Raw genomic sequence first — 14,910 nt, forward strand, 5'->3', positions numbered from 1 at the left:
GCAACAGCTCGTATCATTACTATAAATACAATTTCATGACATCATATAAACTGATAGAATGTGAAATATACACTCACCTAAAGGATTATTAGGAACACCAGACTAATACTGTGTTTGACCCCCTTTCGCCTTCAGAACTGCCTTAATTCTACATGGCATTGATTCAACAAGGTGCTGAAAGCATTCTTTAGAAATGTTGGCCCATATTGATAGGATAGCATCTTGCAGTTGATGGAGATTTGTGGGATGCACATCCAGGGCACGAGCTCCGTTCCACCACATCCCAAAGATGCTCTATTGGGTTGAGATCTGGTGACTGTGGGGGCCATTTTAGTACAGTGAACTCATTGTCATGTTCAAGAAACCAATTTGAAATGATTCGAACTTTGTGACATGGTGCATTATCCTGCTGGAAGTAGCCATCAGAGGATGGGTACATGGTGGCCATAAAGGGATGGACATGGTCAGAAACAATGCTCAGGTAGGCCGTGGCATTTAAACGATGCCCAATTGGCACTAAGGGGCCTAAAGTGTGCCAAGAAAACATCCCCCACACCATTACACCACCACCACCAGCCTGCACAGTGGTAACAAGCCATGATGGATCCATGTTCTCATTCTGTTTATGCCAAATTCTGACTCTACCATCTGAATGTCTCAACAGAAATCGAGACTCATCAGACCAGGCAACATTTTTCCAGTCTTCAACTGTCCAATTTTGGTGAGCTCTTGCAAATTGTAGCCTCTTTTTCCTATTTGTAGTGGAGATGAGTGGTACCCGGTGGGGTCTTCTGCTGTTGTAGCCCATCCGCCTCAAGGTTGTGCGTGTTGTGGCTTCACAAATGCTTTGCTGCATACCTCGGTTGTAACGAGTGGTTATTTCAGGCAAAGTTGCTCTTCTATCAGCTTGAATCAGTCGGCCCATTCTCCTCTGACCTCTAGCATCAACAAGGCATTTTTAAGCCCACAGGACTGCCGCATACTGGATGTTTTTCCTTTTCACACCATTCTTTGTAAACCCTAGAAATGGTTGTGCGTGAAAATCCCAGTAACTGAGCAGATTGTGAAATACTCAGACTGGCCCGTCTGGCACCATCAACCATGCCACGCTCAAAATTGCTTAAATCACCTTTCTTTCCCATTCTGACATTCAGTTTGGAGTTCAGGAGATTGTCTTGACCAGGACCACACCCCTAAATGCATTGAAGCAACTGCCATGTGATTGGTTGATTAGATAATTGCATTAATGAGAAATTGATCAGGTGTTCCTAATAATCCTTTAGGTGAGTGTGTGTATATATATATATATATATATATATATATATATATATATACACACACACACACACACACACACACACACACACACACACACACACTAAGGCTGCACGATTTGGGGAAAACGTCAAATTGCGATTATTGAGGTTAATATAATGAGGCGATATGCGATTGCGATATAATAAACAAAATGGTAACATGAGTAAACTTGCTTGGTTATCAAGGAAAATGCACAAATAGATTCAAACATACAAACTAGCAACAACAACAACTATAAATGCAGTGTTTTCAAATTAAAAATGTTTTACAAAATTAAATAATAACATCTTTGCATTACTGCAAAGTTGTTATTTTCTCAATATTACACCTAAATAAAATGGAACAATAAATAAGAACATACAAATTTTCATGAAAATAAGATTGTCCTAACAAACAGGGACATTTAATCAGGATGTAACATGTACTTTCTATAAACTCTTTTGAAAAGGAAACTGGATATCAAAGTGTGGTTCACTCAAACTGTTGTTGCTGTTGTGTTTTGTTTTTTAAATGACAAACTGGTATTTCCAAATACTCTTTCTAAAAAGTTCTACTTATCGCTGGTACCTCTTGTCCAGTGTGTGGATCATTTTCTGAAATCCCACTTTGCTAACGGTGCATCATGTCTCTTTATATCTCTGTGAAGACTTGTCATATGGCGTGACACTAACAAACACATCTGTAATTGTGCTTTTTATTTGGCTTACTGGGCTTTTTAATATAGTTTTAGTCAATGAAAACTGTTGGACATTTTAGTCATATTTTAGTAACATTTAGGCATATTGACTTTTTAGCCACTGAACACTGTAAACATTTTAGCCATAAGAGTATTATTGATAAGTGTATGCATGCATGCATGTATGATATATATATATATATATATATATATACACACACACACACACACACACACACACACACACACACATATATATATATATATACACACACACACACTTTACAGCAATCCATTGTGAATCCAAGTGAATTTGTCAATCAGTTGGAGATTTATTATGAGGGCTTGTTTAAGGACCCTTCGATATACACATGCTTGTGTAGCATCTTGGGTGCGTTGCATCATAAACATAATTTTAGGTCACTGTGTCAAGTTAAACATAGTTTAATACTTCGAACAAATCTTCAGATCCCTTAATTTGAATTTGCGCTGAAAGTGTTTTGAACGCAAGAATGTAATGCATGTTTGTGTTGTGCTGCCTGCTGAAGGGTAGTTTTGTTCTCTGTATAAACTGCACGTTGCCATACAGCTGAAGTTTCACTTACTGCCCTCTGGAGTAAACAGGTGGTAGTACAAGCTTGCATTTCTCAGGCATCTTCCTTATTACGCATTCACGCATTGCGATTAATTGTGTGAATTTTTTTTAACACGTTATTTTTAATCAAATCAAATCACACTGAATTAACGCTTTAAATCGACAGCCCTAATTCGTATATATGAATACTTTCCATAGGTGAAGATGGTCCCTATTCTGCCTTTGTTATTGTAGTTTTGGAGCAGTGGCTTCTTCCTTGCCGAGCAGCCTTTCAGGTTATGTGGATATAGGTCTTGGATGAATGAAATGAGGAAGACACAATAGAGGAAGAGAGAGAGAGTGAGGATAGCAGACTAATATCCTAATGCCATTATTCAGCTCACTAAGTCTTGGCAAACAACCTATCAATTTCCCAAACGAGTGGCCTTCCTGCTTGACTGATCAGCTCTGATGGCCCTAACAGATGTTGAGACTATTCACCTCATTAATTGTCAACACATCTAATTAGGTCATCAAAGGCATTGTTAGCAATGCTAATACAGCGCCACAGCTAATAGTAATGCCCATAATCCACTAAGGATATTATCAGCACTAATGAATAGAGAATAAAGGGTAGTGACAGTATTCTCAGTACTAGTAATGTTTAAACCCGTTCAACTACAACATCTTACACAAGTGAATTCCGCATTAATTTCACCTGGCACTAAAAGAGTCTGATATGAAAACAGATAGTAAATCACCTTGAAGAGCTGGACCCATCGTTTCTGTTGAGCTTGAATGCGCTGCTGTACTTGGCTGCTTGTTTTCACTCCAACACTGCGGAACGCTGCTACATACTCCTCTTTGTGCTCTGTTTTAGTCTCAGGATACGCCAGCTTAATGATGCCCAAACATGCATCCCGCAAACATCGAGATAAAGTCACCAACTCTATCAGAGAGAAAGGCATCATCGACGACTGTCTCTGACCTGCCCAAACAAACAATGACAAATTAGTCAAACTGAATTTTCATGCAAGGCGATAAAAAAAAATTGAAATAAAAATGGCCCCATGAAAATATACAGTATATTTAATAGATTCAATGCAAAATGTTTAAGGTGTGCATGAAAATAAATAAGGCCAAAATAATAAAAGTGGAAAAACTCAAATGCGCTGAGAGGTGTACATCAGTATATCAGCGATTAAATAATATGTTTCATCTAGAGCGGTCAAAGTTAACGCATTAGCGCATGTGATTAATTAAATATATTCAATTACATTTACAGTTACATTTCTTTCATGCTGTTAACATAGAAAATATTATTTATTGTTTTTACACGAGTGAGACGAGTAAAAAGACAGTTTCAAAATCTACATTCATTACATCTACATTCATCCATGCAAATGACTGAAATTAATAATTACACTTAGGTCTATTATTTTGTTTTCTTGCAACTAAATGTGTTAACTAAATACAAATAATCATGATATATATATATATATATATATATATATATATATATATATATATACACCGATCAGCCACAACATTAAAACCAGCTGGCAAAACTTGTGTAGGTCCTCCTCGTGCTTCCAAAACAGCACTAACCTGAATCTCAGAATAACATTCTGAGATGTTATTCTTCTAACCACAATTGTACAGAGTGGTTATCTGAGTAACTGAAGACTTTTTCCACTTCAAACCAGTCTGGCCATTCTCTGTTGACCTCTCGCATCAACAAGGCATTTCTGTCCACAGAACTGCCCCTCACTGGATGCTTTTTTGTTTTTGGCACCATTCTGAGTAAATTGTATTGTGCAAATGTTTTAGGCACTGGTGAAAAATGTTGCATAGTAAGGATGTCTTCAAAATTAATACCAAAAATAGTTTTCATTTATCAATTAAAGTCTTGCAAAGTCCAGTAAACATAAAAAAGCTAAATCAATATTTGATGTGACCACCTTTGCCTTCAAAACAGCACCAATTCTCCGAAGTACTCCTGGACACAGATTTCCTTGGTTGTTGTCAGATAGGATGTTCCAAGCATCTTGGAGAATTCACCACAGTTCTTCTATCTGTTTAGGCTGTCTCCATTTCTTATCTCTATTCATTTAATCCCAGACTGAGACGATGTTCAGTGGGGGGCAATGCCATCTGTTGTAGGGCTCCCTGTTCTTCTACTCTAATCTATTCTATTTACAAAAGTAATGTTTGGGAGTATAAAATGTATATTTCCTATTGACACACTAAAGCTGAAGATTTACATAACTATTTTAAGATAAATGTTTTTGTGAAACATCTTATGTGCCCAACACTTTTGCACAGTACTGTGTATATATACTGTATAAATTACACACACATTATTTTTTTTAATCAATTGACTGTCAATTAACATTGATTGTTTCATCCAGTACTTCAAATCTCTTTTCCATATTTATGCAGAATAAGTATAAAGAACAGATGTTTACCATCTGCTGAGCAGCCAAAGAACTCGCTGTCATGCACAGAGATGAGTGAATGACTGAAGAGTGAACTGAAGAGATAGAAGAGAGGGATGATCCTGTTCGAGTCTTCCGGTGACATTGGAGAACCCCGAGACATCACCTGCAACAAGGGAACCATAGACCTACAAAACAATTGAGTGAATAAAGAAATAATTTTTTTTTAAATTGATGCTTTAATTTTACATACACTAATATGATCGGTAGAATCACATTAAGGTACATATAAAAAAACAAAAAAAGGACAATGTAGAACACTCACCCTGTGATCATTTTTGTCTTCATGGATATGATTAAGTGCCACAGGTGTCTAAGAAAGCGAGCATTAAAGGCTAAACTGTACAAAAGCCTGAAAAACAAAAAAGGGACAGCGTAAAGATTTAAAGCAGAAGTACATGAACTGAAAGATGAAAGTACCTCATAATATGAAAGCTACACTTGCTAAACATGATTCATAAACGTTTACTTAGTTGCTTCAGGAAATATGCTATCGCAACATTTTCAAATAACCACATCTCCTGCCTCTAAACCCTAATCTACCCAAATTTCCAGGAGGACTCATAAAATAGAAAAATAAAAACAACCCAGTGAACTGGAATTTCTAGCCTACCTCTCATCTCGTCTTTGTGACCACAGGAAAGATTAAATGAGCCATTAAGCTTTATTTAGGTGAGGCACCTTCCATTAGTAAACTAGCAGTCTGCTCCAGGGTCGTAAACAGACAAGTGATTCCAGTGGGGGCTCCATTTAAGCTAATGAAAGGCAGAGAGACAATGTTGCACAGCCACAATTGCCTGACCGCAGGAGCAGTTGCAATCACAAATTAGATACTGCGTTTAGGTCACCCCAGTCATTTAGCCTAACAGCCATGACACCAGAGTGTGAGAAATCGCTCTGCTGGTTACTGCATGTTTTGTGTGAGAGAGAGAAAGAAGAAATAAAGTGTAATTGGAAGAAATTCAGAGAGAGAGCATAAGATAAGGATTGAAGTTAAGGTAAGAATGTGTTCATCCACCTTAACACAATAAAGTACATTTGTTTACACTTTTATAGACCTTTTCCCATTGTATGCAATATTAATATCAAGCAGCACTTATCCGTTAAAAACGTTATAATTCTTTTTTGCAGAACTTGCACTGAGAACTGGATGTAACACTACAAAAGTAGGATACACCAACAAAAAGACAATCGCTCTGATTTTTCTGAGTAGCTGGTAAAAGTTAAAATGTAAATTTGTAAATATTTTTTTTCTTAGAACAATCTCTTATATTAACAAGAAAAATATATTTATTTGTTTATGCTTTCTTTATTTAATCTTTGTATTCCTTGCATACTACTAATTGTCTTTAAAGTGTCTTTAAATAGCAAAAACATCAGTTTACTTGCACTCTTTAATGAGACCTGTCCATGTAGAACCAAGCAAACTATTTACACTAACACAACTTTGATTCTATAAAAACTTTGTCTAATGTGAAATACAGCGATACTCTTCCCTTAAAATATGATTATGTTTAAAAGAAGACCAAGTTTGTATGCTCAGTGGCTCTTCGTTGAAAGTTGTAAATCAGGGCCAGCTATTATGCCTCTTGTAAAACTATCCAATCCACTGCAATAGGAATTAATCTTCCTGGGCCAGTTAATTATTTTTTACAGATATCCAATAATGATTAAGTAGTGAAGGCAAGATTTATGATAAAAGCCTTCTCCTCTGGACAGAGCAGTAAAATATAAAAATATCACCAAAGAAATGGAGGGGGAACAATCAGCATGAGGAAAAGGATACATGTGAAAACATCTTCTGAAGAAATTCTTAAGAGGTTTGTGACATGTATCAGTGTCAGAAATTAAATTTTCCATAAAAGGGCAATATTAGCCCCCTGGATTTAAAGGGATGAGTGTGGGTGAGAAACAGATCAATACAGAAGACCTTTTTAGCAATAAATTCTTCTTCCTGCCCAGTAAGTGGCAATATGCATGAAAAATGTGAATCACCAAAACCACAAGAAGAATTTGAAAGTGAAAGTTAATGTGGAGATTGACTGAGTAGGGAGGAGAATTTATAGTAAAACAAAATGGACTTAAATATTGATCTGTTTCTCACCCAAACCTATCAAATCACTTCTGAAGACATAGATTTAACCACTGGAGACTTATGGATTACTTCCTAATTTGGCACCCATTTACTTGCTTTGTATGGACCAAAAGAGCTGAGAAATTATTCTAAAAATCTTCATTTGTGTTCAGCCGAAGAAAGAAAATCATACGCATCTGGGATGGCATGAGGGTGAGTAAATGACGAGAAAATTCTCTTTTTTTTAGGTGAACTATCCCTTTAAACAACAGGGGTATCATTTATGTTTATCAGGGTATATTTCCAAGTTGACTAAAAATATATACTTTGTCGTTCTTATATTAAAATTGTTACATTTAATTAGTAATATTTAAATAATTAATTTGACAATGTACTGGATATTACTTCCTACGCATAAAACTAAATCAACATCAAATCTTATTTTACGTGATAATAATAACTAAGCTTAGAATATTATGAACTTTTAGTAACAGATGTAATACATTTTGTGTATTTTGCCCCCACATTTTGAATTTCTTGAGGCATTTGTCAAATTTATGGACATTTTTGCCACGAGGCCCCCTTCATTTCTGACTCTGTCATGCATGAAGGCAAGCAGAACATACGGAGCATAGGTAAAGAGATGTTATAAATGTTAGGTGCAAGATTACAGAGGAAAGGTAAATAAATCACCATGAGATCCAAACTGTCAAACTGAGTCAATCAACAGAGTGCTTCACAGCTGACCTGTTGGTTTTTGTACAGCTTTTCTGTGTAATGAAGTTGATCATTTTTCTAAGATTCAAATGGTTTAGTTTAGCTGTTTCTTCGATAGTGAAGGAGGCATAGATTGCTTTCTTACAAGACTTTGAAACTTACTTTAAGAACATGTTAGACTCCATTAACTGGAGTTTCTAAAGGAGGTTGTCTTCAGTGATAAAGCATGTTTGGCTAGACAACTAAGGATCTCCAGCAGTGACAAACTACACAATTTCCACAAAACTTTATACTACAATTCCAATGTTTACGGTCATGGACAAAACCAAGCAGTAGTACAAATTAAAGGGGTCATGACATGGTTTTTTTTATTGTATTATTATGTTCCCTTAGGTGCAATTATAGTATTAATATATATTTTTTTAAGAAAAACTTTTTAAAATCTAGTGATTTATGACCTTTTCCCACCCTGTTTCTCATCCTCTGATTCAAACAGTCTGTTTTGGGGCGTTTTCCATTTAAGACTTCAGTGTTAACGCCCACTGTTATGATTGGCTAACGTCAGTGCCTATGTATCAATTATTGACGCTCCCAGCCAGAACAATATGCAAGTAAACTAAGTAAAAACACTGTGATTATTCATAATGAATGAAATTGCGCTTTAAAAAGTAGTTTAAAGTTTAAAATAGATTACTTACAGTTTACGTCGTCGTTGTTCCCAGAATAGTCGGCACGGACTTATCTTTGAGCAACAGTTTTCTGGCAAAGCCAGCATCATATTGAGATTTGTTCTCAAAACAGTCATCCTTAAAATGTACAGAACAAACGCTTAAGTTAACACTGCCGTGACTGGGACGTCCGCAAAAAATAAACTGCATCCATTTTTCCCTGACGTCTGGATCTTTCGGCAGCTTATTCAGAGGTTTTGTTTGACCACAGCCAGGAACAGCACATCTGTGTGGCATCGTAATTTTCCTGTGCACAAGTAGTCTCTGTCAGAGCTCGCTGTCCATCGACTGAACACTTGTGAGGCGCACGGCGATACAAAATGAGCGTAGTTGTCTTGCGCTTAAATCGTAGTTATCTTGTGCTGGAGGCGGTCATATGCAAACGCTGTTACGTCACTTCTAACCGACACGTCACTTCTAACCATGAATCCAGAACGAGCTGTATTTTGAGCTTGATTAAATAAATGATTCGTTTAGAATGGGGAGGACGTCTTAAAATATTAAACTTGCAGGACGTTTTAATGATACAAAGACCTCTTATATACCAAAAGATCAAGGCAAATTTGGTTTCTCATGTCATGACCCCTTTAAGATATAAAGAGAGCTTAAAATTAATCAAGAAGACACCAGCAGTTCAATTCATATCTTAAGAAGCCATATATTAGGTGTAGGTGAGAAACAGATCAATATATAATCCTTTTTCACTATAAATCTGCCCTGAACCAGTAGGTGGCACTATGCACGAAGAATGGGAATTGCCAAAAAAACAAAGAAGAATGTGGAAGTGAAAATGGAGATTTATTAAAAAAAAAGAATATTGATCCGTTTCTCACCCATGCCATAATGCTTCAGAAGATATGGATTTAATCAATGGAAGTGTAAGGATTAATTCTATGCTGCCTTTATGTGGTTTTTGGACCTTCAGGCAACCATTTACTTACATTGTGTGAACCAACAGAGCAGATATATTCTTCTAAAAACTTTGTTTTCTGCAGAAGAAATAATCTCATACACATCTGGGATGGACTGAGGGTGAGTAAATGATAAGTGAATTTTCATTTTTGGGTCAACTATCCCTTTAACTCCACTGTGAGAACTGATTCAGCAAGATCAAAAACACTGCATGCACGAAAACTTCCAACTAGTTCAGATTGTTGATTGATACCACCTAAGTACACAGTTGGTTTCTAGTCGGACATCGCTCACATTAAACCAGTACTCCTTTTACTCCTCCTGTCTTTCATGGCACCTCTCTCAATTACTTTTCCTCTTTCTTCCATTCTTTCTGCTGAAATCATGTTCTCATTTTGTCAACATGGCAGAATAAAGGTAGATAAACCTTCACCTAAAAAGGTGATTGAGAGGAGAGCTCATTACACAAATTGATAAGTGACATGAACTGAAACTGTCCACTCCATGCCCTGGCAATAAATCAAAACCACAGTAAGATGAGACATAACTGGCTGACTGCTTCATTACCAACGTAACTGCAGAGAAAAAAACAGAAGCAAAAATAAAAAAGAAACACAAACTGCAATCAGACTGGACGACAGTTTGATGCTTGGGTATCTTTTATACTCGTATAAAAGCACATCCCATTCAGATTCAAGGCCATCTATAGCTATCTCTCTTTTTATTGATAAGAGCATTAAAGCACATTTAACATGCCTTAGAATTAAAGAGTGAATGCAACCATGTACTGTGCAGTGAATCTGGGCCCTATGATGTTGTGCTGTAGAAAACAACTAGCTTTTTTAGTTTTTAGATGGGTTGTGTGTGAACAGGTGTAATCTGACCTGACTTTGGGCACCATCATACGGTGCTGCACCATCAGAGTGTGACAGATGGAGGCCATCATAGTGAAGATGTCTTCACTTGCTGAGTCTCTCCACACTAATGTTAGCAAAGTGTTAGTCTGCTGTTTGGTGTCCAACTTCTGCACACATTCCTCTGTTATGTAATGCACAGATATCCAACTGCCATCCTTATGAAAAAGGCAAACATAATTATCTCAATGCCTTTAACTCCTTTAGATCATAAATTAATACTATGCTGGTCTGTCAATAGTTTATGTGCAAAGATGTGGAAAAAAAGAGAGAGTGTTTATCTTTACCTTTGCTGCAAGAGGCTGTACATTTGTTTCTTCTTCATCTTCTGAATCACTATTGATGTCAGTTCTACTGTTGCACTCAGTTACAGGCAACAATGGCAACAGAGTTTGTAGTGCATTCAAGTACAACAGCAACCCTTCCTCTGAGAGTGAACCTATTCAAACAGAAACTTCTTAAGGAACATACAGTACAATATACTCAAACATGTTATTATGAATACACATTTACAGTGGGAGCTCCAAGAAAGCCTTTTTTTTTTGTACTAATATTTATTTACATATAATATAGTGTAGAATACACACATATACACATAAACTTACCCAGTCCTGTTTCTCCAACTGATAGTACAAAGTAAAAGAGCCAGGGGGCCTGAGCTTGGATCTGGGCTGAAGAGGCTATGGTGGCCTGGAGTGACCAAAGGAAGTTCTGAAAAGGGAAAGCTAGTCTTGGGTCTGCCAAAGCTGGCAAGAAGAAATTATAGATTTGCTCGGTGAAAGGCGCTGAAATGAAGTCCTCAGTGAAGGCAGAAAACACAAATTGTCTGTTAATAACAGAGAAAAAAGAAAGAAGAGGACATTTCTGTAAACCAAAGCATTCTCACTTAATATTCTTGTCCTCGTTAAGCTTTATTTTCTACATTTTATGTGAGGACAACTGCATCTTAACATGATCACATTCTAATTGTTATAATCTAAATCCACTTCATATGTATGCATCTCCCATTTATACTGAGCTTAACATGATTTACACCATAAACTAGCCTCTGATTGACAACAGGTCTAAAAAATATGTATCTAACAACTGCATTATGGGGCAAAGCCTCTCCAGATTTATCTGTATGCTGTTATTCGCCTCATATGAGGTCTGCATCTATGAGACAACAAACAACACCTCTATGGTCAGCAAGAACAGGAGCTTTACACAAATTTGTGTTAATGGCTATTTGGCATACATCTACTTATTTTGCATTTGTTGTTTTTTTATTACATCAATTATTATTGTACAACAATTTCAAATAAAATTGCACTGACATCCAGAGTAAATTAAAAGACTAATTTTAATCTGAATCTTCCACATACATGAATTAGGACAACATCTGGCTTGTTTGTCTGTGTATTTGTGAGTCAGAGAGAGAGAGAGAGAGTGTCAGAGAGAGAGAGAAAGGACAAACATAAGACTGTATGTACAATCTTCATCTCTGGTGCTCTTGTTGTTCTTCAGAGGGAAAATAAAAGAAAACAGCAGTGTTCGTCATTCAGAGAGTTTGAATGGAGTGTAAATGTTTAGTTAAAATAAAATTGAGTCAATGGGTCTGCCTGGATTTTACTACTGACTGTAAACACAGCAGTGATGTAATTACTACCCATGGATGCCCTGGAAGGATAAAGTGAAGGATCTCCAAAAAGGGTTAGTGGGCAATCTTTTACACGGGGGACCCATCCACCCCACACACACACACACACACACACACACACACACACACACACACCATACAAAAGACATTCGGCTAACAGCTCAAAATGAGTGCTCTCCTTGTCCATCCAGGCGTGTAGAGTGAATACTGTAAATGCTATGAAAACTGTGAACTGGTTTGATTTTTTCTCTGCCAGTACACGTTTGCATATATACCTGGCCTCTGGAGGGCAGGAGCTGTATGTAAAGTGCAGAGGTTTGAGTGTATGTTCTAGCAGCACATGTGCCAGTGGAATAGAGGGGGCATCGCTGTACTCCAGACTTGATGGCAACTTGTGATTCACCAAAACATACAGAGATCTGTAGTATCCTAAAAGAGAAAGACAGAAGTAGAACAAAAATATATGATTAAGAAATATCTGATGCAAACTTTCACAAAATTAAAAAGAGAACCATGTGTACTGTTAACATATACTGCCTCATTGTATGACAAACACAATAAAAAAAATTATTCAAGAGTTGTACCTTTCTGAACCATATAGTGCAAAATTTGCTCAATAAGTGCAGTGACACAGTTTGCATCCTGTAGAAAGGGCAAGTAGGTTCTCTCAGTGCAGAAAACCTCCAGCATCCGCATTGGGACAGTTACATTCTGACCATCATCTTCACATGCTTGTAGCATCCTTGAACATACACAAAAACCTTGAGCGACAAACACGTGCTGCTCTAATGACAGAAGCCATTATCTTAAGCAGGTCTTGAGGTTAAATTGTCTCTCTGACTAGACATGTTCCTTTTGGGGAAGGAACGCAGCATATGGGGAACATCTAGTTGTGTACCTGCAACAGTGTCCCAGTATTCTCTTGATCTGAAACAGACAGCTCTGTCTTTCTGGCCCCACCAGCATCTTGACAAACTGAGCATGGTGCTTTACCAAACTCTGACACATCCAGATCTACAACAGTTTACACATTTTATTCATAAATCAACATACATAAAAGCACATGATTCCAAACCATTGAAACATTTAAAAAAAATCTATAATACTTAGAATTATACCACAAACAAATATTTGATGCTTCAAACATTCAAACAACATTCAAAAGGCATGAAATGTTTGTTTAATGCATGTAGGGCATGTTCAACCATGAACCTGTCTACAGTCAGTCAAGGACAACTACTGTTTTTTTCTTAAATCAATCTGCTCTAAAATGGCAATTAAAGGAATATTCCAGGTTTAAAATAAGCTAAATGATTGTTCCGGGTTCAATACAAGTTAAGATCAATTGACAGCATTTGTGGCATAATGTTGATTACCACAAAAAATATTTCGACTCAATTTTTCTGTTAAAACTAGTGTATTATTTGAGCTGTAAAATTGTTCCAGCAGGCAACTAAATTACCGATATTAAGCAGTTCTGTTGTCATGGCAACCACATTTTAAATTAGATACAACTTCACAAAGAAAAGGTTGGCAAGCAACTTTATCACACTAAAATAGTGTTAACATCTTCTGGCTATACTTTTGAAACAGTTAGTATTTTAACGTTTACAGACTTCTATTGTAAATGCCTCACTGTAACCCAGATTTTTGCTTTTTTTAAACTAAAAGAGGGACGAGTCAAAATACATTTTTGTGGTAATCAGCATTATGCCTCCAAAGCTGTCGATTAAGCTTAACTTGTATTGAACCCGCAAAATTCCTTTAACAAACCTAGGCTTCTATTACAATAAATCCAATTTTCAACAGTTTTTAAACAGAAAAGGCTGAACATATTTAAGGTCAGTCCTTACCATTCTGTGAGAGTCTTCATTCAGTCTGTAAAAAAAGAGAAGCTTGCGAACTAGTTGGCTGAGAGTGCCGCTGTCTGCAAGTTGAGGGGCAGAGCCTGACTGGCACTGACACACACAGTGGTCAAAGTGGCCCCTCTGAATGGCATACTACATTAAATAAAACAAACCAAGATAAAGACATGAACATTCAGAAATTTCACAATTTGTCTGGTCACTGACAAAAAAAATATGAGCATGCGGTTTTCTCGAAGAAACACTTTCACACTTGTAGAGTTTAAAGTGCACATACTTGCTGTTTCCTGTCATGGTATCCCCTTATGTATGACTGAATAATGATTGCATTTTTCAGCCTTTTCCTCTCATCCTGTGAGAAACGCAAAGATGAGAAAAATCCATCATCTCCAATCCATTATTCATAAAGATTTACATTGAAATTCCTTACATCTGTGCTTTATTCTGAAAACAAATTCATCCATCCACATTCAAGCAGAGAGTCTGGTATGGGTAATTAGCTATATGTAACAAGTGTGAAAGTAATATTGTGACTGCAGTGTGTAGTAACATTTTACATCACACTCAATCCTTAATATGAGGGATTTGTGTCATCTTTGACAATAGGATTTATAGAAAATTTGAAGAGTTTTTGGGGTAGACCTGACCTGCTAAAGAGACAGACTCCATTCCTCCAAGGAAGGTGCAGCTCTCTTTTCCAGTAATTTGGCTCATAGACTTCATAGTGATAGTTTCTGACTAACTGGAGCCCAGGTCAGGAAGCAGACAAACTGGCTAATCCGAACGTCTGCTAGCTGACTTGAGATGTCACACAGGTCACAAAAACTACAACACAGACTCTGTATCACCTAGATATCATATAGAGATGGTGTCTGTTTCCCTAACTACCAAACACAAACCCCTCAGTAAATAATTTAGAAAGCAAATTATTAATGTCAAACTTTAAAAGATAAATATCATATAAAGGTAAAGCAACTAAACATTAGATCTCTTTCA

General features: G+C 36.8%; 1 protein-coding gene across 4 annotated transcripts in view; it reads right to left on the bottom strand.

Annotated features, from left to right (window-relative positions):
• LOC127627167 (ubiquitin-protein ligase E3C-like) overlaps window positions 1-14,910 on the bottom strand; it is a 36,509-nt gene that overhangs the window by 17,272 nt on the left and 4,327 nt on the right. For all 4 annotated transcript variants that reach the window (XM_052103469.1, XM_052103686.1, XM_052103613.1 and 1 more), the window contains 11 exons: window positions 14,192-14,266; window positions 13,903-14,049; window positions 12,948-13,063; window positions 12,634-12,791; window positions 12,325-12,478; window positions 11,016-11,236; window positions 10,698-10,849; window positions 10,381-10,568; window positions 5,331-5,417; window positions 5,036-5,193; window positions 3,329-3,555 (listed from right to left, as the gene is read on the bottom strand). In XM_052103469.1, coding sequence (XP_051959429.1) covers window positions 3,329-3,555; window positions 5,036-5,193; window positions 5,331-5,417; window positions 10,381-10,568; window positions 10,698-10,849; window positions 11,016-11,236; window positions 12,325-12,478; window positions 12,634-12,791; window positions 12,948-13,063; window positions 13,903-14,049; window positions 14,192-14,266 — 1,683 coding nt within the window. The remainder of the gene's footprint in view (window positions 1-3,328; window positions 3,556-5,035; window positions 5,194-5,330; window positions 5,418-10,380; window positions 10,569-10,697; window positions 10,850-11,015; window positions 11,237-12,324; window positions 12,479-12,633; window positions 12,792-12,947; window positions 13,064-13,902; window positions 14,050-14,191; window positions 14,267-14,910) is intronic.

This window comes from Xyrauchen texanus, chromosome 1, assembly GCF_025860055.1.
Source record: "Xyrauchen texanus isolate HMW12.3.18 chromosome 1, RBS_HiC_50CHRs, whole genome shotgun sequence".
NCBI lineage: Eukaryota > Metazoa > Chordata > Actinopteri > Cypriniformes > Catostomidae > Xyrauchen > Xyrauchen texanus.